The following is a 26,137-nucleotide window of genomic DNA, read 5'->3' as shown; positions in this document are numbered from 1 at the left end:
ACTGCTGCTGCTACTGCTGCTGCTACTACTACTGCTGCTGCTGCTGCTACTACTACTGCTGCTGCTGCTGCTGCTACTGCTACTACTGCTACTAGTACTACTGCTACTACTACTGCTGCTACTGCTACTGATAGAAACATGGGAAGAGGAAGGGAAGAAACTAAGAATCACTGATCAATCAGCAGGTATCAGGCCAAACTGCCTTATGTGCATTTTAGTGCTTATTCCAGCATTATTTAGCAACCTGCCCAGAAGGGAGGCACAGACACACGAGTTTTAGACATAAAAGAGATGCTAAAATAATGTAGCCAAGGGCCTTCATTTTAAAGGTGAAAAAGAGGCTCAAAACGGTTAGGGGTCTTGCCAAAAGTCACACATCTAGGGAGAGGCATTTGTGTACACTGTTATCAAAAACAGAAAATAAATTTTCACTTTGGCAATGCATCAGATATTAGTGGGACATTAATCCCAGAATATGCACACACAGAATATCAGTAGTCTGAGTTCCTGGCTCACCTCCTGTTTTCCCCAAATCTCACAAATAATGTGTGTAGGAAGAAGAAAGTACATACAAAATAAGTTAGCATTACACATGTACTCTGCATCCACCAGTCTCCACCTTGGAGAACCATAGTGGGCGGTGTTACTTGCTGTGCTTGTGGTATACCAGTAGTCTATCCGGTTGCTGCAAATATGCAACATCCATTAAATATGGATGTTGCCTGAAGTTCAAATATTATGTTTAACATCATGATTCCATTTGCATTTACAGTTAGAATGGGAATAAACTTGATGAGAGGTGCCAAACGTAAACTTACAACATAGAACTGAAAGGTTATTTTACATGTAGCAGGGGGTAAGCGGCACCTGTTATGACTGTGCAGAGGACTGGAGGGTCAATTTAGTAGAAGACTGCTTGCTAGAGAGAGTGAAGGATCACCTGGGAAAGACCTCCTCCTAAGTGAAGAGGGCATGCTCGCACCCAAGCAGGAGCCAAATGTAACACTTGAGTTGGAAAGATGGGATGGTGAATTATTACCCTTCAGCCAGCTGCCATGGTTCACACTGGCCTTCTAGCAAGAATCTGCAAGCAGTATCAGAGGACTTTCTTTTTCTCACTAAAATGTGTATTTAAGGCTTCTCTTAGTTTCTCTAACATACATGCCTTTCCTGCTGCCAGTCACTGCTTGAGATGCTTCTTCCGACCAAAAGGCTTCACAAGCCCCTCCATCCACCCAGCAAGATTTTGGCTATTTTCTCAAATCTGGCAAGTTCTGACAGAGTAGAGGGTACACAGCAGCTGCACACTCCCCTAGGAAAATGGTGAGCCAAAGCAAAGTCCCTGAGACAGCCCTGGGGATCCACTTTGCTTCTGTTGAGATTCTGAATCGCTGTCTAATTAGATCAGTAGTTTGTAGAGCACACATGTGCCAGGTACTTTCTTCCTGTCCCCCCAGAGGTACTCACTACACTTCTCCATATCCCTGTCTGCCTGGAGAGGTCACCATCCAAAAGAGATGGTAGAGGTTATGGCTCGAAATTTCTGATGTTGCTCACTGGCCTCTTGACATGTGAGATGTAAGAGTCCCAGCATTCTCCCCTCAAGGCAGCTGTGGGGAGTCTATGTAGGACCCCCACTCCTCTGCTACTGTGACTTCCCTGATGAGATTGGTCTCTCGGTGCTACTGGGGGCCTTCAAAGCGGGAAAGTGCTTGGACCTCTTTTACAGGATCACATACAATATTACTGCTGTGATCGTGGTGAATCTCAGCAATTGTTCCTTAATGGAAACTTCAATAATGGTATTTAAAATGTTTTTGTTGGGGCGCCTGGGTGGCTCAGTTTGTTAAGCGTCTGCCTTCAGCTCAGGTCATGATCCCAGTGTCCTGGGATCGAGCCCCGCATCGGGCTCCCTGCTCGGCGGGAAGCCTGCTTCTCCCTCTCCCATTCCCCCTGCTTGTGTTCCCTCTCTCACTGTGTCTCTCTTTGTCAAATAAATAAATAAAATCTTTTAAAAAAATGTTTTTGTTTGTGCCTTAAAATTTAATTCACAATTGAACAACTGCTATATGATTCCAGACACTCAAAGTCGGGTCTTGTGGGAGCTACTTTTTACCTACTTCTAAAGCCCATTATTAGTCAGTCATTTCAGCCAACCTTTATAACATATCTGACAAGTTGCTATTGACACTTATCTGCTGATTTGGAGAAATTATTATTAAAAAGGATTTCTATAAATGCATGAGTACTGGGGTAATGCACGTTTACGTTTCATTGACAAAATTGTATTTTCTACAACCATGTGGTCTCAAGTAGATCAGATTTCCTGCCCAGAAACACTGCACTGCATTTGGCTTCTAAATGTGGGGTAATGGTGTATTTTCTCACATCGGGAATTATATGCACTAGGAAGGCAGCCACTATCCAAATGGAGAAAACATAAGGAGATGGAGAAGTAACAAGATCCTAAGGAGAAAGGCATAACTCTGGGGGGGATTCTGCCACAGAACCTGGTCTATAGCCAACAGTGACCTGAGACAGTTCCTATGGACACCCAACACTCACAGGCCCAGAGTTAGCTCATCGGCCAGATAATCTTCTGACCCAGTGTCCTTGATGAACCATCAGGGATGTCCCTGAACCTTGAAATGGCTGGCTGTGAAGTGGGTTGCTCAAGAAATTCACCTCCTTTCCTGACTCAGCATGGGATGGGAGAGACTGTAAGCCTTGATGCCTGATAAGAATAAAAAATGTCTGTCTGGGCGCCTGGGTGGCTCAGTTGGTTAAGCGACTGCCTTCGGCTCAGGTCATGATCCTGGAGTCCTGGGATCGAGTCCCGCATCGGGCTCCCAGCTCAGCGGCGAGCCTGCTTCTCCCTCTGACCTTCTCCCCTCTCATGCTATTTCTCTCTCTCTCGCTCTCTAATACATAAATAAATAAAATCTTTAAAAAAAAAAAGAATAAAAAATGTCTGGTTCCAAATTTTCTCACGCAAAGTATACATATTTGGAGAAATTCAATATGGTGACAAAACAGTAACTGTGAAGCAAGCGACCTTGGTCCTAGCAGGACATTTGTCACAACAGGCTGTGATCAAGGCAAACCTCATCTCATTTACAGGCCTTGGGCTCACTGACCATAAAACCTTCCTGAGGTTTAAATCCCTCTAGTATGACCTCCCCTGACTCTCCCTCTCCCCCGATGTCCCTGTGTCACCAAAAGCCAAATAGCCGCTGCATTCCCTGCTTCTTCTCCTCCCTGTCTTCCCCTTCTCCCTCCTCCTTCTCTCCCCCCCCCCCTTCTTTTTCTTCTTTCTCTCCTTTCTTCTAAGTTTTAGGAAAGTGCATTTAAATTGTAAAAAAATCCAAATAGCTGCATCTTACTCATCCACCCAGAATTCCCTGAACCAGTGCCGCCTGAAAATATTCTGTGATGACCGGAATGCTCTATATTTTATCAGGTACAATAAAGTGATAAACACGCACGCCATCATCTCTTTCTCTCAATCGCCTTTCCAAAATTTCCTTCTTTGAGCTTGCCCCTCTCCTCTGATTTTCCTTCCATCCTGATCCCCCAGTGAAGTTAAAGATGCACATTTCCTATGTGCTTGAAAATTTTAGCAATGTGCGTGTTTGGGGTAAAACGGGCAGTATTGAGAAGTACTTGCCTGTAGGCCTTTGAGAAACATAAAGCAACCCAATTTTCTCCACATTCTAACACTACCAATTTCAGTCTCCTAAATGAGACAAACCTCGTATACATAAAACTGTAATCTTAAAGAACAAAGCAAAATGATGCCATTGTCCACCTTGGTCTTCTGTTCTGACAAACCCAAATAAAGCCTCATCTTATAAGGCAAAATTGACATTGCTATGAAAAATGTATATTGGGCTCTGCCTTTCTGAACTTGTAGACTGGCATTTCCCTAGATTTGTGATACTATTCAGTACATATTTCACCTAAACTATTTACCACAGCACATTTTCCAACCTTATGGATTTTTTTTTTCTAAACTCATTGTAATTTCCCAAGTTCAATATAATACATAGCCATTTGAAAACAAAGATTCACTAAATTTCACGTTGTAACAGGTAAATTTGCAGTGTTTATTTTTCCAGCAAGTCAAATATAAAAACTAATATTTGCACCGACTTACTCTCCTCTCATCTCCCTTCAAAATCATAGTTTTCCAAATAAAAGAAACAGAAATTCATCCCTGAACATACTGCTCCAAATTAAAACTAAAGTAATTTAAGTTCTTATTAAAAGTCGTTTGTGTTGCCTAAGAAAGCACTAGGAAGGACAAGATTTCAGATTAAAAAGTGTCAAATTCCAGTGTTCACTGTGTCCTTCATTATAAGCGATTTGAAAATCTTTTTCTCTCCAGGAAAGACTAGTGAGTAACAGCTTAGTCTAAATGACAGCAGCTCTGTGGTATCAAGAGCCCACAATTCAGCTAATTTTCAGTTCTTATTATCTAGATACCATGAGCTGGAATTTAATAGATGGCTGGAACATTGATAACATGACATCTAGCAAAGAACATGTAAGCGGCATCTGTGGCCTCAACAAAGATGGTGCCTCCAAAATATAAATCAAAGAAAATATAAGAACATCTCAGAAGAAAAGGCTGACAGTGATCCTGCACGCTTAAAATATTTTAAATGCCTCAGGGAATCTATGGAGCAAGTAGTGTTAAAGATAATGATGTACCAACTAGAGATATTTAGCTCTTTGCTAAGAAAGGAAGCAATGTAGTAGAACAAGAACACCTTTAGACTCTTTCAGACCACGTGGGTTCAAATTAGAGCCCCACCTCACACTGTTTCTTTGGTGTCTCTCTTCTTCTCAATGAACCTTGCAGAGTTTTCGCAGGTGTAAACAGCAAAAGGGACTCCTACTTTCCCTATTTACATAGTTGCTATATGAATCAAGGCAATGGACATGGAAATACTTTTTAAACAGTTACGGTCTCTACAGAGTCAATGTACATAATAGCACATTGTACTAGTGGTTTCAACCACAGTACAGATACAATAGAGCTTGTAAACCCAGAGAGGTGCTGATTTGATATGCAAATGTATAAATCTAAAACCCAGTGATGGAATTTTTCAAATAAACTTTATTACTTTAGATCAGTCTTAGGCTCACAGCAAAACTGGGTGGAAAGTACAGTTTCCATTCACCCTCTGGCCAGGACACAATGCATTTTTTGAAATCTCTCACCAACGTTGTGTGTGTGCAAAAGTCAGTTTGTTAGAGACTGGGTAGAGATCAATTTGTGAAGATGATTTCTTTGTTGAAAACTGCATTGTATCAACATCCCAACACAACGGAACTCCTTCCTTCATCTTAAATCAAGAAAGAAGGGTTTCACTGGAATAACTCAGAGAGCCTGATATGGCTCTTCTGGAGTCAGTGGGAGGCAGTGAGTCGGGGTCTGAGCCCCACTGGGTAAATCTAGAAGACTAGATGGATGCAGTTATGTCAGGCTTTGCTTGTGATCCCAGACTCTGTTAAAACAAAACGTGTCTGAGTATTCCCTGGGAAAATGAGAAGGAGCTTCATGAATGCCATTCTATATTCTTCCTAGGAAGCTGAGGAGATTCAAATAGAGAAAATCTGGGCAAGAAGCAGTGAGAATCCAGGAGCTGAGGTGGGATCATCACTGCAGGTGAGGCTGGAATTCCCCAGGGTGACCTCTAAAGGGCCACTACAGGAGCCACCACAGGGAGTCTGCATTCCAACTGGCCAGCTCCTGACAACTCGCATCTATCCCAGGGCAGCTGTTGGCAGGTCAGGTAAGAACTTTCCCTCTCGGTTTTCCTTAGTTGTCTCATGTGGCTTTGACACTGAGACTTCAGAAACTGAATGGAGCACAATAGTAGAGCAGGAGTATAAGCTCAAGATGGGGACAGACAGAAGGAGCACCCCCATCCCAGTCCCCCAGGAAGTACCCAGCCTCACAGGGGCCCTAGCAGGAGTATAGCAGTAAGGCTTTCATGTGGCTGCCTGAGTGTTTTTCATGAGACTGGACACTTATTTACTAAGCTGAAACTGTATTTGAAACTTAGTTATCCATTTGGTCCTGGTAGAAACTACCACCCACTAGGATGCTAGGGCAGTGCCTTCAGTGAAAGACACAGAAGCATCATCAGCAAAAGGAACCACCAGTGCTCAGAAACAGCTTGGCGGATTGTGCAGTTTTTCTACTAGAACTGCCTTATAAAAACCACTACTAGGCACCCAGGTTCAAGTGATTCCACTAGCCCCATCATGTGCAATCCTGTATTCTCCACTATTGACTGGTGGCCACCACACGTGCCCTCTCTGAATTGTCATTTCTAATACACTTCTTGATTCTTCAGCTTGAATACCATCACCGTTCCACGAATGAGGCACCTATGTAAGTTCCCTTTTAACCTTTCTGCAATTCAGGCTTCTGTTCCAGAATGCTCTAGATCAACCTTAGCCTGTCCACACAAACCTTATCCAAGTGCAAACAGGCATCTGCTGGCCCTGTCTCCCAGGGAATCCTTATCTAGCAACGATGTTTCTTTCACACGCTTGCCATAGCTTTCCTGACTCTGAAGCTATTCACAGAAAAATGAATTTCTTTGAGGCAAGGCGATACTTTCAAGCCTTTCTTACATTTGAAAGTCATCAGTTTATGAGAGGAAAAAGACCCAGGAAGCAAATTGTTTTAGCTTCTTTAAACATATAAAGAGGGCACCTAGGTGGCTCAGTTGTTAGGTGTCTGCCTTCGGCTTGGGTCATGGTCCCAGGGTCCTGGGATTGAGCCCCTCATTGGGCTCCCTGCTCAGCAGGGAGCCTGCTTCTCCCTCTCCCACTCCCCCTGCTTGTGTTCCCTCTCTCGCTGTGTCTCTCTCTGTCAAAATAAATAAGTAAAATCTTTAAATATATATGTATATATATAAAGAGAGGCCTAATAGAAGGTTCCTTGGATTTTGTTCTATTTTCAAAGAGTAGAGCTAGAAGTTAGGGGTGAAGACAGATCTCAGGGCAAATAACTCTCCATCAATTAAAGTTCTGTACAATGACAACAGTTAACTTGGAAAGAAATGATTCCTTTGACACTAAAAGTGCTGGAGCAGAAGACAGGGGACAAACACTGAGCATATATTATAAGAGCAATTTTTGTATCAGGAGGAAATTTAGATTGGAAGACGACAAAGGCCATTCCTACTGTAAGATTATGAGTGGGCCGAGGCATACGGTAACTGTGATGTCATCGGTTCAATGATTCATTCACTCCACAAATCATGTCTAACCATCCCCACTGCAGCCAGCACTGTTCTCAAGCACAAAGACAGAAAAGGTGTAGTTTTTGCCTCAAGGCACTAAGTCTAATAATGGAATAGAGTAGAGGGCTACCCAGGTAAAGAGTCTTTCATTTTTTGGTCACACTCCACTTATTTTGTGGGATATATCTATATAGGTCTATATAGCTATATATAAATATAACCATTTTTCCTATATCTGTTTAGGCAAAGCTTAAATCGTAGCTTTATGGCAACATTACACAACTTACAGATTCTATGACATTTGTTTTCACTGACCCTCTACCTAAACTACTTCAAATAGGATATTTTATTCAGTAAGAAAGAGAAATAACATGATTTTTCATTTATCTTTAACACATTATGGTGAGGAAAGTTCATTTGTCCATGAGATGATGCTACCAGCTCAGCTTTAAATGATGGCCATATCTGATCATTTTAATTGTAGGTCAGTGTATGTTAATTAGTATGGCTTTCTAAATTAATACGAAATTCCCAGTGCACCACTGAAGATATAAAAGACATAAAATTCAGGGTCATGATGACTCTAGACAGAAATGTAATTCTCTGAAACTAGCTGGGAGAATCCCTAGATTAATCATACTCCCAAGTGATTGTAGGTACTCAGAAAGGTAAGTGGCCCTTGCAGGGCTCATGCCATGGCTTCCAGCTTTGTTAGGATCACACCCTCTAACAAACCAGTGGAGCTAACCGGTCACATAGAAAGCAGCCATAACCCATGAGCACTCCCCTCTGTTCCTAGTTCCCTATGTTCCAAGTACACCAGCGCTCTTCTACTGCCTCATCACTAAAGGAAAACACCCATGTTTCACTTTTTATCCAAATTTCTACTCCCACTTTAGGAAATGAAGTCTAGTAAATTTGGCTTTTTTCAGGAAAAAGCTGCACAGCAACACTCTATGCTCCCTCAGTCCTAGTAAGAAAATGAATGTGTCTCAATATGGGTGCTTTGAATAAGAATTTAAACTCAGGTTCCCAGATTTAATTCTCAGTGTGGCTCCTTTCTCACAGTGGACCCAAGTCAAGTCAATTGACCTCTCCATTTCTCATCTGGCTTCACTGATGCATTTATGCAGGTAGCTTAATAGTCCCAGATGAGGGCGCCTGGGTGGCTCAGTTGGTTAAGCGACTGCCTTCGGCTCAGGTCATGATCCTGGAGTCCCGGGATCGAGTCCCGCATCGGGCTCCCTGCTCGGCAGGGAGTCTGCTTCTCCCTCTCCCGCTCCCCCCTCTTGTGCTCTTTCTCTCTCTCACTCTCTCTCTCAAATAAATAAATAAAATCTTTAAAAAAAAAAAAATAGTCCCAGATGAAAGATGGATGCATGCATTAGTATCAATGCTTCTGTAAAACTACGGCAAAAACATACCACAGTTCTGATCTGTAGAGTCTGGTCTAATTCTGTAGTAGGGTCATTCAATGGGGCTCCCCCACTTCCCACATTTTCTTAGTGCTAGGTAAGATATTTGTTCTTTATAAAGTATTGGCAAAGCTCTACTAGTAAGATAGGGCTCCTAAATTCTAGTTACCTTTTCCCAGTGAGGTTTTTCGACCATGAACTTCTTAAGCAAGGAACAAATAAATTAGCCCACTGCCCTAAATATCTATTTTTTCTTACCCAATTCTTAATAAAGGTTCTATGTGGTAAAATGGATATCAATTTCATTCCATAAACAATCAAAGAACTACACTTATGTATAGAAACAATTGTTGAAACAACAATGGCATTTCACACACAAAAACAAGTTCAAGACTGACTGAATTCCTAGTGTAACCATAGTGATACAAATAGAGTATATAATTGTATAATACAGACTCAGTAATGAAACTGATGAGTTCATGGAAGTTATCTACAGCAATTGCACATTTACAAATATGGCAGCCATTAGTCATGGCCCACCCAGTGTCCATCTCCTTCTCTCTCCTTATTAACAGAATGTTGATTTTGTTTGGAGAAGCAATGGACTCAAATCAGTGGATGGAGAAGCAATGGACTCAAATCAGTGGATAAATAAGATTGGTCTAAGCCAATCATGGATATCCTGCTTATCTTTGGAAAACACTTACTTTGCAAGCTTCCTTTGTAATTACCGGTGGCCATATGACAAATTTTAAACAACGAGATATAAGGAGAAGCCTGCAAATAGGCTTCTAAAAAGTACTATTATTATTTCCTTTTTTAAGCAAATGAGACAGGCTGTTCCCCATCATCCCACCCTATTTCAGACTTGATGCCATGATGCCCAGGGCTGTGCCATGGACAGTGGATAGTAAAGTACTAACAACCCCATCAGTGCATACAATAACACTTCCATCCTATGGGTTAAGCCTCTGTTTGGTGAGTGTTCATTCCATCACTGCTAGGGGACAGCACTGTTAACCAATAAATAAAGAAACACAGTTCTAAAATATATATATATCATATTATATGACATATAAATATGATATATTTAACTGCAAATTAAAGTGAAATAATAAAGTACAGGGAAAACTTTCTTTGAAAACCTTATCTCTTCTTTATGTTTTATGTTTTATAAATACATTTAGGTTGTGATTTTGCCAAAATATTCTATGTAGTTCCCAAAGATATTTCTTTGTTTGTAAAGGTATCATCTTGAACAAGGAATAAAATGCTAGATAGCTCAATCAATTTCCATGACCACATGTCATTAATGATTGACAGACTTTGGAAAACTTTTACCATCATTCACATAAAAAATGACATTGACATAACAATGCATATACACGAAAATTAAAAAGAGAACTATACAAATATAAAAATTAAATGAGATATTTTGGTAAAGGACTGAGGTTAGACCCTGGTGTTTGGTAAACATTCAATAAATTATAGTTATTAATAATACTCATTCTTCACAATAGATAGATAGATAGATAGATAGATAGATATGAAGAACCCAATACACTTTAAAATATATACACATATCTCTTTGAATAGCATGACTTAACTTCCTACCCACAATGTCAGAATTACACACTATCATCATGGGTCAGGAACATGGCTGAGCATCGAGGCAGAAATGGTTAGACACAATTTACAACTTGATGCAGGGTAACTGCCTGGTAAGTACCCATAGCTCCAGGGGCCTCTGATGTAGTGGGCGTCCTAAAGGTGTGCTCCGGGAACATGCATTTGCAAGATTGCTTTCTTTTTCTTTTCTCTTAAAAAGTTGTAAGTAAATCCACAATTTAAAAAAAGTCATTTAATACAGAGTCCCTAAATAAAGAAGCAGTGAAAAGCATTCTCCACTAAAGTCCAAAAGGTCTCAACGTAAGAATTTCTGTAATTGAAATAACGGAACATAGTAAGTACCTGGCTAAAGTTGCCTACAGCTCAGCTGGAGAGCATTTCACTTATTTAATGAATAAATTTACATTTACATATAACATTTGACTTACATCACAAACAATTTTATATGTGTATTTGACATTTTATTTATTTCAATAGGTAACTATACTTTTACTTTTTGTTTATAAACTATTAAATATTCACATTAAGGTAATATAGAAAAAAATGAACTAATTTTTTTTTTTCCATTCCACAAAACCACATTTACTGTTTTTGTGTGTGTGTTTTTCTAACGAGAAGTTCCCTTTGGTTTACTAATAGTTATTGGCAGTCCTCCAGAGACAAACACTTCCATACAGTAAAGGTATGAGTGGCGCTTAGGTGGCTGCTGGCTGATTACTCTCACACAGGTGCCCTCCTTAATCCCCATCCCCCAGCTGGCCCATCCCCGACCTCCATTAACCCTCAGTTTGTTCTCTGTCTTTAAGAGTCTCTTATGGTTTCTCTCCCTGAGCGCTCTTCAGATCCCTCCCCTGCCCTCAGCATGCTGTGTGCTCAATGTCCTCTTTCTTGCCTGGATGGCCTCTAGCTGCAGCATGGAATAGCTGGAGCATAAACAAATCTAACATCTCACATGCTTGGAGGAATATAAAGAAAAATTCTGGAAAAACAGAATAACTAAAATAAACATTAGAAAGAAATCAGTAAAACCCAAAAGTTCTTACATGAAATGTTAAAGTTTTGAGTATATTCACAGGAATATATGCATGGATATGTTCAAGAAGAAAACGTTCATAAGATGAATTCACCTATGATCTTTAGCTTTCAATAAACTAGGCATTTCTTAAAATCTGCTAAGAAAATATATCACTGAAAAGGTTTAAGATAATCAAATGAATAGTGCAATCACAATATAAATAAAAATTCCAGAAGAATGTTCCAGAATGATTTTATTCCTTATTTTTTTTGGGGGGGTAAATTTGGTAAAATTGATCATATAAGTTAGCAAATTAATCTGTAGTCAGTGGAAATAGATGTTGGTGGCGAAGAGTATTTTTAAGTTTGAACCCTAGGCATGGATTATCCAAAACTACTATAAGTTTTAGGAGAATGAGACTAGTAACATTCACTTAGAATTTTAAATCCGTTACATTGGCTTACATTGATACCCTAAAGTGGTTTGGATCAACCCAATTTCAGTAATCATTTTACATTTAGAACTTACAGTGTTCAGTATATTTGTAAACTATCAAAAATAATGCTTTAATATAAATAAATCATTAAAACTTAAAATTCTTTATGATAATACTTTGAGGTTTGGTTTATTATTATTTGTTAACTGGCTCTTTTCCAGATACTGATTTGGTAAAAGAGAAAAAGAGGAAAATCTTTTGATCTCTCAATCTTTTGTCAGTTACTCTTGATGGGATACTTGATCAGCATGAGGGCATCATTAGTGTGTGGCTGAGAGGGCTGGCATCTGCAGTGAGGACCAAAGAGACTATAACACAAAGAAGGTGGGCCTCAGAGAGATGGACGTAGGAGAGTCCCTACAGCCAACAGAAATCTTGTGGCAGAACTGATGGCAGGAAAGGGGCAGAAGTGAATATGGGGAGTGCCCCAGCATCTGCAAGAGGCAAGACTTGCACTGTGTTCTGCTCCGTCTCAACCCTAAATCCTCGATGTGAGATAAATCCACACAAAAACTCGCTTCTTTGTAGGCCTAACATCATAACATAAATTAAAACAGACTTCAGGGCCAGGTTACACATTTTGGACATCCAAAATGGCTTTAAAAAATAAAATATATAAAAATAAAAAATATACAAAATAAAAAATTATATATATATTTAAATAACATAAAATAATTTGCCATGACTCTCTCATTAAACTCTAAAAGCTCAGAAATGCCTAACAATTGAATAAATACATAAAAAGTGTTGTAACACATACTTATTCCTGAACAAGCTTATATATATCCCAAGGCTTTATTACACAGCTTTTGATATTACAAGAAGCAAGTAGACTCCTTACTAACAATTAATCTGTAACAAATATTAAGTTTAGGAATGATTATACATTTAGACAATATTTCTTAATAAATTTCCTCACATAAATTGTTCCTAATCTATAAACCAATTTTAAATAAAATCCATCATGCCAGGCATTTTACATCTTACTCTATTTATTGCCCCATTTCTCATCAGAAACCTTTTAGCTTTAATGCTATTCCATGGCAGAGTATCTCATTAGAGTGGCAAAGATAAAGTTCTTTTGGAGATAAAGTAATTATAGTGATTGTAGGGGGAAAAAAATCTCCTAGAGTTCTTGGCTGCAGTAATCTCCTGGCTTCTGATTCATTTGAAAACTAATAAACTGAGTGCAAACAAAAAGATGTTGCTGGTGGATAACTCAGGTTACCCGGAGTTTGTGCTGGGGAGATGAACAATTTGTAACCTTCATCAGAACTAAAGGGTCCTGGAGGTATAAGCTTACGATGGGAGTTCAGCAGTTGCTTTGATGCTTTTTTTGGCAGAAAACTCTTCCCCTGAATGAAGGACAGTGAGAGCAACAGTTTCTGAATGTTTACTATGTACCTCCATGCTAGCTACTTTATTTCTTTTTCTCACTGTGCTAAGCTCTTGAGAGTTAAATCATTTAATCCACAAGAACTTTAATGAACTTGTTTACTTCCATTTCATGACAAGAAAACCGAGACAAAGAATTTAAGTCACTTGCCCAAAGTCACACAGCTACTAAGCAGCAGAACTCAAGTCCAGAACATCTGACAGGAAAGGGACCACAGAAAGCCACTCTCCAGCTCTCTGCACCCAGACAGTTCCAAGTCCAATATTGCAGGACGGAACGTGCTATGCCATGTGCTCTCTCCCCTCTGTTCCACATCCATTTTAGCTTCTGATTATTTTTAGTCGATAGATCATTTTATTCATAAATATTCTTTTTTTTTTTTAAAGATTTTATTTATTTATTTGAGAGAGAGAGAATGAGAGACAGAGAGCATGAGAAGGAGGAAGGTCAGAGGGAGAAGCAGGCTCACCGAGCAGGGAGCCCGATGCGGGGCTCGATCCCAGGACCCCGGGATCATGACCTGAGCCGAAGGCAGACGCTTAACCGACTGAGCCACCCAGGCGCCCCTATTCATAAATATTCTTACTGTATTTTAAGTCTGTGTCTGGTTAGAGAAGTGAGTCCGTTTCTCCCTGTCCCAGAAGCTGTGTCGTCTTCAGGAGGCTGAGTCCTCCTAGAATGTGGGCAATGGCTGGAACGTGGTGGTAGGGAGGGACAAGGGGCACAGGAGAGGGCACTCTTAGGCCTTAGGGAGCAGAAGCCTACAGGGCTGAGGAGAAGCCATCCTAGCATGACCCCCGTGGACAGGCTCCTCACCATCAACATCATATTCTAACAAAACTTCATCAGCTCAGGCACAATTTTTAACATGTCTCTGGAAGCCTTGTGTTCTTATAAATGGGTCCCGGGAAATCTCTGACAGCTTGCCAGAAGGCTCACTCCTCGCCACCACACTTACAGTAAGACAGACTAGAAGGACCACACCTGCTGACCGGGTAACCTTAAGTTTGGCAGGGTCCCAGGGGAAGGGAGGAGGGACAAGCATCTTTAAGCTTCTTGGTGCTGTTTCTTTTTCCAATTTAAATTCCTTCTTTAATTTCCAGTTATTTCTAAAAGCTGCGTATTTTCTTCTTCTTCTTTTTTTTTTTACAGATTTTATTTATTTATTTGACAGAGAGAGAGAGCGAGAGAGGGAACACAAGGAGCGGGAGTGGGAGAGAGAGAAGCAGACTTCCCGCGGAGCAGGGAGCCCGATGTGGGACTCGATCCCAGGACCCTGGGATCATGACCTGAGCTGAAGGCAGACGCTTAACGACTGAGCCACCCAGGAGCCCCAGCTGCGTATTTTCTACGTATCTTGGAAAACTTTACTTTTTTTCTGTTCATATTCTTTTGTATTAATGAAAAAAAGAAAGGCTCTGAAGCTATGACTTGCTCATCATTTGATTTTCCACACTAATGAGGGAGAGAGTCGTGACATAGGTTATTCAGGTTACCCGTTTTATTGTTCAAGCACATAATCAGAAATACATATGCAAGTACAAAGCAACCTCCTTTCTGTGCTCAACCCTGTGTCATTTCTGTGTGGACCTAAGTGGACAATCTTTGAAGAGGCAAATGAAAATTGGAGGCCTGCCATGTTTTTCCAATCAGCTGCTGTTCACTGTTTTCCAGGGAGCACTCATGTTTCTAAGGGCTATTTTGGTTAGTGGAAGCCCTAGTCAAGGTTGCCATGAAATAAAGAAGGTAATTTGATTTAAATTCAGAGGAAAACCTGGTCTCCCAGCTGATTTTCAATTTACCCTCAAGGTCAGGACAAAACCTTGGACATCAGTTTCCCCATCCTAACACCGTGACAGAAATGGCCTCCTGTCTTCCTTGCCAATTCATTAGGAGCATCATATTAAATGTGAAATATGTAAACAATTAAACCTTAGAGCATTATGTATGAGAGGAGCTCATTATCTTGCACACAAAATTTAAATAGTGTTGAGGAAATGTTGGCATTATGAATAAGTCCCCCACAACAACAAAAAATAATTAGGAGTTTACTATTAAGACTCATGAGAGGCAAAGCGCCTATTGTAGACTGATTTTTTTCAGACCAGAAAAAAAAAAATTATGTTTAAAAAAAAAATAACCCACGTAGCTAAGTAGGTTCCGATTTTTCTCTTTGTGTATAAAAAGCTCCTTGCGGAAGCTCAGATAAACCACATCCTGCTCCACTATATAACTTGTCAGCCACACAAAGTCCTTTCTTTCTTTTTATGTTTTTCTTGACTAGAGAAAATTCTGTCAGTTGTAGATCTTTATAAAGTTTGGGAAAATGAAACCTTAAGAGTTGCCTATTCTCTACCTGGAAATCCTTCCTCAGGGCAAAGTTCAGCTCCTGCCCCACCCACTGCTGGGTAGGGGGGTGGCTTGCAGACCCCTGTGATTACTCAGCTGCTCCACAAAGCTGTTACTGGAAGGTACTACTGAGTGTGAATGTTTGTCATTAATAAAAAATCGAAGGGCCTCTTCTACTTATTTACCAGTGATGCTGCATCTAGTAACTATACTAAAATTTCAGATTAAAAAAATAAAAAATAAAAAATACAATACAATAAAATAAAGTAAAGTAAAATTTCGGGTTCAATAAGTAATCTTTAAATCATCCTTTCCAATCTCCTTAAATCTTAAAGTAGTTTTTTTTTTTTTTTTCAAGAGTATTTTTGAAGGATAGTTTAAATATAGGGAAGTAGTTGGGTAATTGGACACTGATTACCAGATTTGTAGAGTGAACAATCTATCCTAGAAAAGGCAGAGCTTTAAAGAAACAGAAGACTTTTCATCCCTGGCACCAACGTTTGTTAACTGTGTGACTTTGGGTTCATTGCTTAACTTCATGGAGTCTCTTTATTAAAAACACTAGATAATATCATCTACTTTGCAGGTCTGTAATAAGAATTAGAGAAATATAAAAGTACCAGAATACAAATGTAAGGAAGGAAATCAATAAGTGGTAGCAAAAGAATCATAACTTCTATGATCAATGTGATTATACATGCCAAGTATAATTTCTAAAGTATGTGGATCTACTGAAACAGTAACAGTTCAAGTACAGATACCATTCACTTCGAATTATTAGCTTTGTGCTCCACTATGGGCAAGGTGCTGGGTGAAGTGTTGAAAATGCACCAGGGATCTAAACCCGCAAGTTACCTGATACAAGAAGAGGCTTACCGGCACTTGGAATATAGACAAATGGGCAATTGTACAGAATGTGGAATGGAAATTTAATGATATCTGAAATAATGTAGTTGAAGTTAGACCCTATCAGGGGAGGAAATGATGAAAGAAAAGGCCAGAGAGCTCTAGAAGAAATTAAGAGAGGGGTTAACAATGTACAGAGCAAAATAATGTAGGGAGAATAAAAGTCTGAATTTAATAATCAAATGCAGAGCAGTTCTAGGAACTGACAAAGTCTGGGGTGGTCATGGGAGTGGGCCTCTGAGATGGGACAGAGCCTAGACCACCGGGTGGATGAGATCATCGCTCCAAGGACCTGCTGGTCCAGGTGAGCAGCTGAGGGGGCTACACAGAGCTTCTGGATGAACACAGTGGGAGGGGAGATGCTTTCACTTTTCTTTTTTTTTTTTTATGTTGTTAGTCACCATACAGTACATCATTAGTTTTTGATGTAGTGTTCCATGATACATTGCTTTCACTTTTTTGAAAGGAGTTAGCCAAAGTCTGGATCGATTTCATGGTGAAGTACCTAAGTGTGTGTATGCACACACGCACTAAGTACTCATGAAAAATAATTTAAAAAGTAACAATAAGAAAGCATTTAAGATATCTAATTATTTATGTTCCAGCTACTGTTCCTTTTTTTAAAGATATTATTTACTTATTTGAGAGACAGAGAGAATGAGAGCACATGAGCAGGGGAAGGGCAGCAGGAGAGGGAGAAGCAGACTCCCCACTGAGCAGGGAGCTGATGAGGAATGAGATCCCAGGATCATGACCTTAGCTGAAGGCAGACACTTAACTGACTGAGCCACCAGGTGCCTCTCTGTTCTAAATACTCTTCATATATTAACTAATCTTTACAAGAAATAAGAAGTAGATACCATTATCCCAGGTAACAGATGTCCCCAAGCTGACACAGGAGGGAAATAATGATTTAGGAATTTTTTTTTTTTTTTAGATTTCTATTTTTTAATTTTTTATTGTTATGTTAATCACCATACATGTAGGAATTCTAACCCATGCAGTATGAAGAGTCTGGAGACTTGTCTTCTTAAGTTTTCACCATACAGCCTCTCAGCAAGTACTCACTTGAAGTAAGTGCTTACTGCACACCGGGCTCTCTAAACACCTAACGTTAATGCACCATTTAACCTGTATGGTACGATTTCAGTTTGTGCATTTAGACAGATGCTGCTGGTTGCTTTTTCTTTTTGTCTTCTGTTTTTTTTCCCCAAGGAGCATATATTTACATATGAAACTTCGCATAAAAATCTATACGTATGGTTTCCCTTAATTAAATAAAAGATTGACCACGTTAAGCACCCCCACCACCACTTGCCAAGCAAGTAAGGTAAGGAGCAGCCTCCTTACCTGGGCCTTGGTCTCTTCATGGTCCTCACCCCATCCCCAGCCACTGCATACTTAAGACCTAAGTCTTAAATCACATGTCTGATCACTGGGGATATCTGAGCATATGACACTTAGTGTAAACATATCTGTGTGGTAAAAAATGGGGAGACTGCAGAGCTTACAAGTTTAGATCACACAGTCAGGTTCAAATGCCTACTCTCACAAGCTCCTTTCCTTAATCTCTTTAAGCCTAAATCTAAAATAAGGTTACTGACAGTACTTAGAGTGTTATGAAATAAATGCATTAGATGATGCATGAAAATAATTAAGCTTGGGGCTCAATAATAATTTGTTATTGCTGTTTTCACTAAGAACAATTGGAAGTTAATATAAATAGGTCGCATCCACCATCTAAGGCGATCAAGACTAGAGCATAGACCAGAAAAACAGAAGAGGCTGTTTATTGTGTTGGAAAAGGCTTGTGACAGAGGAGAGATTCTGGTGGAAAGTAAAGTTCTGGAGGACTTTAAGAGAGTACATTTCCCAGACAGAAGCACTGCCCGGTGACACCCCCAGAAAAAGGTCCAGTCCCGTGGTTCAGAACAAACCATCACTCATGGATTTGTCTCCCTAAGTGCAGTCACAGGATTGGCCTGTGTACAGAGAGATTATACCATAGTGAAATACTGAGCTGCATTTTTGAGTAATTCTACCATCTTCCCCAGGCTTGAGGCAGGGATCCTTGATTTCTCCATTATTGGGTGTATCCTTCATGTTCTTCCATGCTGCTCCGTTACACACTTTCCACAGGGCACCACCCCGACCCGGCCCGTAGATCCCCCTGCATGAACCCTATGAAGAGTCTATGAATCAACCTCTTTGCCCTCAATCTGTCACCAACTTCTGTCCCAATGACAGACTGTTACAGCACTAATAAAGTTTCTAAAATATAGACTGCCTTTATTTTTAACATTTTGTCTTGGCTTCCCATCGCCTGTGGAATAAAAATCTAAATGTAGCCATTAGAGGGGCCTGGTATGGTAAGGGAGTCCTTGTCCCCACTTCAGCCCCCCATCACCTGAAGACCCTTGACCCTGACCCTTGATCACACCAATCAGAAAATGCCCTCCTCACTCACGCACATTCACACCCACATCAACTTTAGCCAAATCCTGCATAACCATCACGGGGAAGCCATGGCCTTAGCTGTGTGCATGGTTTATATCAGGGGTCCACCACGTTTTCTCGTAGGGGCCAGAGGTAGATAGGTCAGGCTCCGCAGGGCATCCAGTCTGGGTGGCAACTACTGAAGCCCGCCCTGGGCACGGAAGCTACACAGACAACATGGAAGGAGATGGGTGGTGCCACCTTATGCTACAGTGTCATCATGGAGACTGGAAATCTAAACTTCATATAGCGTTCATGGGCCACACAGCATTACTCTTTGGATATTTCCCAGCCACTTAAAAATGCAAGAACATTCGTAGCTTGTGAACCATACAACCCAAGCGGAGACCACAGCAGATGGTAGCCTGCCGACCTCAGTTTCACATGCATGCTGTGGGCGATCCACGACTTTCCTTTTCACTCCTTTACTGAGATACAACTTCCATTTAGCAACCTCGAGTGCGCCCATCTTCAACGAACAGTCCAGTGGATTGTGACACACGTATCCAACCATGTACAGTCACACCGATCGAGACATAAAACATTCCCAGTGTCTTAGAACGCTCCTTCCTGGCCTCTTCTAAAAGACACCCCCACCAAAGCCTAATCTCTTTTTGTTATAAACACACTCTCGATGCTTCCTTTCCGGAGACCTGGACTAAACACAGGGAGACAACAGCCGGGTACTACCTAACGTTTTACAGAGTGATGTATTTTTAAATGAAACTTCAGATACCATTAACCATTAGAATCGCATAGCAGAATGTCTTTTGTTTTCAGCCATGCGTCTTCTCTGATTAGCAACCCCAAAAGGCTACTGTGGAAATAGACGTTCATTTTCTCTGGGCAGCCTCTGCCAATGCCGTAGCTCCTTACCTGGGCCAAGGTGAGCGTTGCCTGCTGGCAGGTGCTGCACTGCACCCGGAGTTTTCCTGGCTGTACTCTTTGACAGGGGCCTTTGCAATAAACATAAAAGCTGTTGTAGGTTCCTCTACCTGCTGGGAGAGGGGGGGAAGCAGAGAAAGTAGCCAATCAATGTTGAATCCAAATTGAGACAAATTTTAAAATTATCTCCCCAGGAGCATTTTGAAACACTAGTGGGATAAAGATTCCAATGAGGATACAACAATTTAATTTAGAAAATCTAGTTTTATGCTCAAGAGTGAAAATCTTTTCTTCTACTTGCCAACAGCCTTGTGACTTAGTCAGCAGGGTAAGCTACCTGCTGCCTCCAGAAGAGCTGGCCAAGTGTATATGCAACACGGGGAAGTGAAACGCATTCTGTGCCACTTAAGTTTTTAAAAAGGACAGGAAACGTAGAGACTGTGGGAAATTTAAAGACCACTGCTCCTGAATTCTATTTCATGCTTCTGTACACAGTTTTGAAGGCTCTAGATTTTTCCTCTTAAAATCTTATCTGTAGGGACCTACCAGCCCATTTCTCGTGCTATGACTGACATGATCACCATTTGCTGGGTTCCAGTGAAGTCTTTCCAACACAGAGTCACACATAAAGTAAGACAAGAGTCCTGAGGGGTTTAAACAGAACCCGGCAGGGGTGTGCAGAAACGGGTGCTTTGTGTTTCACTAGTATTCTCTACCTAGACAAATGCCATTCGAATAACACAAGAAGAAAAGCTGGACCAAAAAAAAAAAGTCAACAATTAAACATCTCTAATCACTTCTCTCAAATGTCAGCATACAGAAGTCATGCTATTCTGTACATTAGGGGGACCTTTCAGAACAGCGTCCCACTGCCATTTCTGCAAAGAGCTCACTAATAAAATAACTGCCTTTTTAAATGTATAATATTACTAACTAGTTGTTTTAATCCTTACACCTTACTTCTTGTTCGGTTGGGGGGTTACATAAAATGTCATGGCATATGAATTTTGTTTACAATTTTACTATTATCATTAAGATCATCTATAAATAATAAAGACTATTTTTACCATTATGAGTGAAAACCTTCAGCCTCCCAAATACATATGGTTTATTTAAAAAAAATTGGTACAAAAATAATAAACAAAGAGCGATCCTAAAGTCTTAGGCAGTGCCATTTATTTCTTACTAATTTTTTTTTTACATTTTTTTTTTATTCTTATGTTAATCCCCATACATTACATCATTAGTTTTACATGAAGTGTTCCATGATTCATTGTTTGTGCATAACACCCAGTGCTCCATGCAGAATGTGCCCTCCTCAATACCCACCTACAGGCTAAACCATCCTCCCACTCCCCTCCCCTCTAGAACCCTGTTTGTTTTTGAGTCCATTGTCTCTCATGGTTCGTCTACCCCTCCGATTTCCCCCGCTTCATTCTTCCCCTCCCGCTACCTTCTTCTTCTTCTTTTTTTTTTTCTTAACATATATTGCATTATTTGTTTCAGAGGTACAGATCTGAGATTCAACAGTCTTGCACAATTCACAGCGCTTACCAGAGCACATACCCTCCCCAGTGTCTATCACCCAGTCACCCCATCCTTCCCACCCCACCCCCCACTCCAGCAACCCTCAGTTTGTTTCCTGAGATTAAGAATTCCTCATATAAATGAGGTCATATGATACATGTCTTTCTCTGTTTGACTTATTTCACTCAACATAATACCCTCCAGTTCCATCCACGTCGTTGCAAATGGCAAGATCTCATTCCTTTTGATGGCTGCATAATATTCCATTGTTTATATATACCACCTCTTCTTTATCCATTCATCTGTTGATGGACATCTTGGCTCTTTCCACAGTTTGGCTATTGTGGACATTGCTGCTATAAACATCAGGGTGCACGTACCCCTTCGGATCCCTACTTTTGTATCTTTGGGGTAAATACCCAGTAGTGCAATTGCTGGATCATATGGTAGCTCTATTTTCAACTTTTTGAGGAACCTCCATACAGTTTTCCAGAGTGGCTGCACCAGCTTGCATTCCCACCAACAGTGTAGGAGGGTTCCCCTTTCTCCGCATCCCCGCCAACATCTGTCATTTCCTGACTTGTTAATTTTAGCCATTCTGACAGGTGTGAGGTGGTATCTCATTGAGGTTTTGATTTGGATTTCCCTGATGCCGAGCGATACTGAGCACTTTTTCATGTGTCTGTTGGCCATTTGGATGTCTTCTTTGGAAAAATGTCTGTTCATGTCTTCTGCCCATTTCTTGATTGGATTCTTTGTTCTTTGGGTGTTGAGTTTGATGAGTTCTTTATAGATTTTGGATACTAGCCCTTTATCTGATATGTCATTTGCAAATATCTTCTCCCATTCTGTTGGTTGTCTTTTGGTTTTGTTGACTGTTTCTTTTGCTGTGCAAAAGCTTTTTATCTTGATGAAGTCCCAATAGTTCATTTTTGCCCTTGCCTCCCTTGCCTTTGGCGATGTTTCTAGGAAGAAGTTGCTTCGGTTGAGGTCAAAGAGGTTGCTGCCTGTGTTCTCCTTTAGGATTTTGATGGACTCCTGTCTCACATTGAGGTCTTTCAACCATTTGGAGTCTATTTTTGTGTGTGGTGTAAGGAAATGGTCCAGTTTCATTCTTCTGCATGTGGCTATCCAATTTTCCCAACACCATTTGTTGAAGAGACTGTCTTTTTTCCATTGGACATTCTTTCCTGCTTTGTCAAAGATGAGTTGACCATAGAGTTGAGGGTCCATTTCTGGGCTCTCTATTCTGTTCCATTGATCTATGTGTCTGTTTTTGTGCCAGTACCATGCTGTCTTGATGATGACAGCTTTGTAATAGAGCTGGAAGTCTGGAATTGTGATGCCGCCGGCTTTGCTTTTCTTTTTCAACATTCCTCTGGCTATGCGGGGTCTTTTCTGGTTCCATACAAATTTTAGGATTATTTGTTCCATTTCTTTGAAAAAAGTGGATGGTATTTTGATGGGGATTGCATTGAATGTGTAGATTGCTCTAGGTAGCATTGACATCTTCACAATATTTGTTCTTCCAATCCATGAGCATGGAATGTTTTTCCATTTCTTTGTGTCTTCCTCAATTTCTTTCATGAGTATTTTATAGTTTTCTGAGTACAGATCCTTTGTCTCTTTGGTTAGATTTATTCCTAGGTATCTTATGGTTTTGGGTGCAATTGTAAATGGGATCGACTCCTTAATTTCTCTTTCTTCTGTCTTGTTGTTGGTGTATAGGAATGCCACTGACTTCTGTGCATTGATTTTATATCCTGCCACTTTACTGAATTCCTGTATGAGTTCTAGCAGTTTTGGGGTGGAGTCTTTTGGGTTTTCCACATAAAGTATCATATCATCTGCAAAGAGTGAGAGTTTGACTTCTTCCTTGCCAATTTGGATGCCTTTGATTTCTTTTTGTTGTCTGATTGCTGTGGCTAGGACTTCCAATACTATGTTGAATAGCAGTGGTGATAGTGGACATCCCTGCCGCGTTCCTGACCTTAGGGGGAAAGCTCTCAGTTTTTCCCCATTGAGAATGATATTCGCTGTAGGTTTTTCATAGATGGCTTTTATGATATTGAGGTATGTACCCTCTATGCCTATACTCTGAAGAGTTTTGATCAAGAAAGGATGCTGTACTTTGTCAAATGCTTTTTCTGCATCTATTGAGAGGATCATATGATTCTTGTTCTTTCTTTTGTTAATGTATTGTATCACATTGATTGATTTGCGGATGTTGAACCAACCTTGCAGCCCAGGGATAAATCCCACTTGGTCATGGTGAATAATCCTTTTAATGTACTGTTGGATCCTATTGGCTAGTATTTTGGTGAGAATTTTTGCATCCATGTTCATCAGGGATATTGGTCTGTAATTCTCCTTTTTGATGGGGTCTTTGTCTGGTTTTGGGATCAAGGTAATGCTGGCCTCATAAAATGAGTTGGGAAGTTTTCCTTCCATTTCTATTTTTTGGAACAGTTTCAGAAGAATAGGTATTAATTCTTCTTGAAATGTTTGGTAGAATTCCCCTGGGAAGCCATCTGGCCCTGGGCTTTTGTTTTTTGGGAGATTTTTGATGACTGCTTCAATTTCCTTAATGGTTATAGGTCTGTTCAGGTTTTCTATTTCATCCTGGTTCAGTTTTGGTAGTTGGTACATATCTAGGAATGCATCCATTTCTTCCAGGTTATTTAATTTGCTGGCATAGAGTTGCTCATAATATGTTCTTATAATTGTTTGTATTTCTTTGGTGTTGGTTGTGATCTCTCCTCTTTCATTCATGATTTTGTTGATGTGGGTCATTTCTCTTCTCTTTTTGATAAGTCTGGCCAGGGGTTTATCAATCTTGTTAATTCTTTCAAAGAACCAGCTCCTAGTTTCATTGATCTGTTCTACTGTTCTTTTAGTTTCTATTTCATTGATTTCTGCTCTGATCTTGATTATTTCTCTTCTCCTGCTGGGTTTAGGCTTTATTTGCTGTTCTTTCTCCAGCTCCTTTAGGTGTAGGGTTAGGTTGTGTACTTGAGACCTTTCTTGCTTCTTGAGAAAGGCTTGTATTGCTATATACTTTCCTCTTAGGACTGCCTTTGCTGCATCCCAAAGATTTTGAATAGTTGTGTTTTCATTTTCATTGGTTTCCATGTATTTTTTTAATTCTTCTTTAATTTCCTGGTTGACCCATTCGTTCTTTAGTAGGATGCTCTTTAGCCTCCATGTATTTGAGTTCTTTCTGACTTTTGTCTTGTGATTGAGCTCTAGTTTCAAAGCATTGTCGTCTGAAAATAAGCAGGGAATGATCCCAATCTTTTGGTACCGGTTGAGACCTGATTTATGACCTAGGATGTGATCTATTCTGGAGAATGTTCCATGGGCACTAGAGAAGAATGTGTATTCCATTGCTTTGGGGTGGAATGTTCTGAATATGTCTGTAAAGTCCATTTGGTCCAGTGTGTCATTTAAAGTCTTTATTTCCTTGTTGATCTTCTGCTTAGACGATCTGTCCATTTCAGTGAGGGGGGTGTTAAAGTCCCCCACTATTATTGTATTGTTGTCGATGTGTTTCTTTGCTTTTGTTATTAATTGGCTTATATAATTGGCTGCTCCCATGTTAGGGGCATAGAGATTTACAATTGTTAGATCTTCTTGTTGGATAGATCCTTTAAGTATGATATAGTGTCCTTTCTCATCTCTTATTACAGTCTTTGGTTTAAAATCTAATTTGTCTGATATAAGGATTGCCACCCCAGCTTTCTTTTGGTGTCCATTAGCATGGTAAATGGTTTTCCACCCCCTCACTTTCAATCTGGGGCTGTCTTTGGGTCGAAAATGAGTCTCTTGCAGACAGCATATCGATGGGTCTTGTTTTTTAATCCAGTCTGATAGCCTGTGTCTTCTGATTGGGGCATTGAGCCCATTTACATTCAGGGTAACTATTGAAAGATAGGAATTTAGTGCCATTGTATTGCCTGTAAGGTGACTCTTACCGTATATTGTCTGTGTTCCTTTCTGGTCTATGTTGCTTTTAGGCTCTCTCTTTGCTTAGAGGACCCCTTTCAAGATTTCCTGTAGGGCTGGTTTTGTGTTTGCAAATTCCTTTAGTTTTTGTTTGTCCTGGAAGCTTTTTCTCTCTCCTTCAATTTTCAATGACAGCCTAGCTGGATAGAGTATTCTTGGCTGCATATTCTTCTCATTTAGTGCTCTGAATATATCCTGCCAGTCCTTTCTGGCCTGCCAGGTCTCTGTGGATCGGTCTGTTGCCAATCTAATGTTTCTACCCTTGTAGGTTACATATCTCTTCTCCCGAGCTGCTTTCAGGATTTTCTCTTTGTCTATGAGACGCGTAAGTTTTACTATTAGATGTCGGGGTGTTGACCTATTTTTATTGATTTTGAGAGGGGTTCTCTGTGCTTCCTGGATTTTCATGCCTGTTTCCTTCCCCAAATTAGGGAAGTTCTCTGCTATAATTTGCTCCATTATACCTTCTGCCCCTCTCTCTCTTTCTTCTTCTTCTGGGATCCCAATTATTCTAATGTTGTTTCGTCTTATGGTATCGCTTATCTCTCGAATTCTGCCCTCGTGATCCAGTAGTTGTTTATCTCTCTTTTTCTCAGCTTCTTTATTTTCCATCATTTCATCTTCTATATTACTGATTCTCTCTTCTGCCTCATTTATTCTAGCAGTTAGCGCCCCCATTTTTGATTGCACCTCATTAATAGCCTTTTTGATTTCTACTTGGTTGGATTTTAGTTCTTTTACTTCTCCAGAAAG

At 40.2% G+C, this 26,137-nt stretch overlaps 1 protein-coding gene across 1 annotated transcript in view; it reads right to left on the bottom strand.

Moving 5' to 3' along the window:
- Nucleotides 1-26,137, bottom strand: part of PRKN (parkin RBR E3 ubiquitin protein ligase) — a 1,046,212-nt gene that overhangs the window by 777,149 nt on the left and 242,926 nt on the right. Inside the window, exon 3 of the mRNA XM_021693212.1 lies at nt 19,844-19,965. Within this exon, the coding sequence (XP_021548887.1) occupies nt 19,844-19,965 (122 nt within the window). The remainder of the gene's footprint in view (nt 1-19,843; nt 19,966-26,137) is intronic.

Source organism: Neomonachus schauinslandi, chromosome 8 (assembly GCF_002201575.2).
Source record: "Neomonachus schauinslandi chromosome 8, ASM220157v2, whole genome shotgun sequence".
NCBI lineage: Eukaryota > Metazoa > Chordata > Mammalia > Carnivora > Phocidae > Neomonachus > Neomonachus schauinslandi.
The sequence above is the reverse complement of the archived record's forward strand: the minus strand, read 5'-3'. Positions and strand labels throughout refer to the sequence as shown.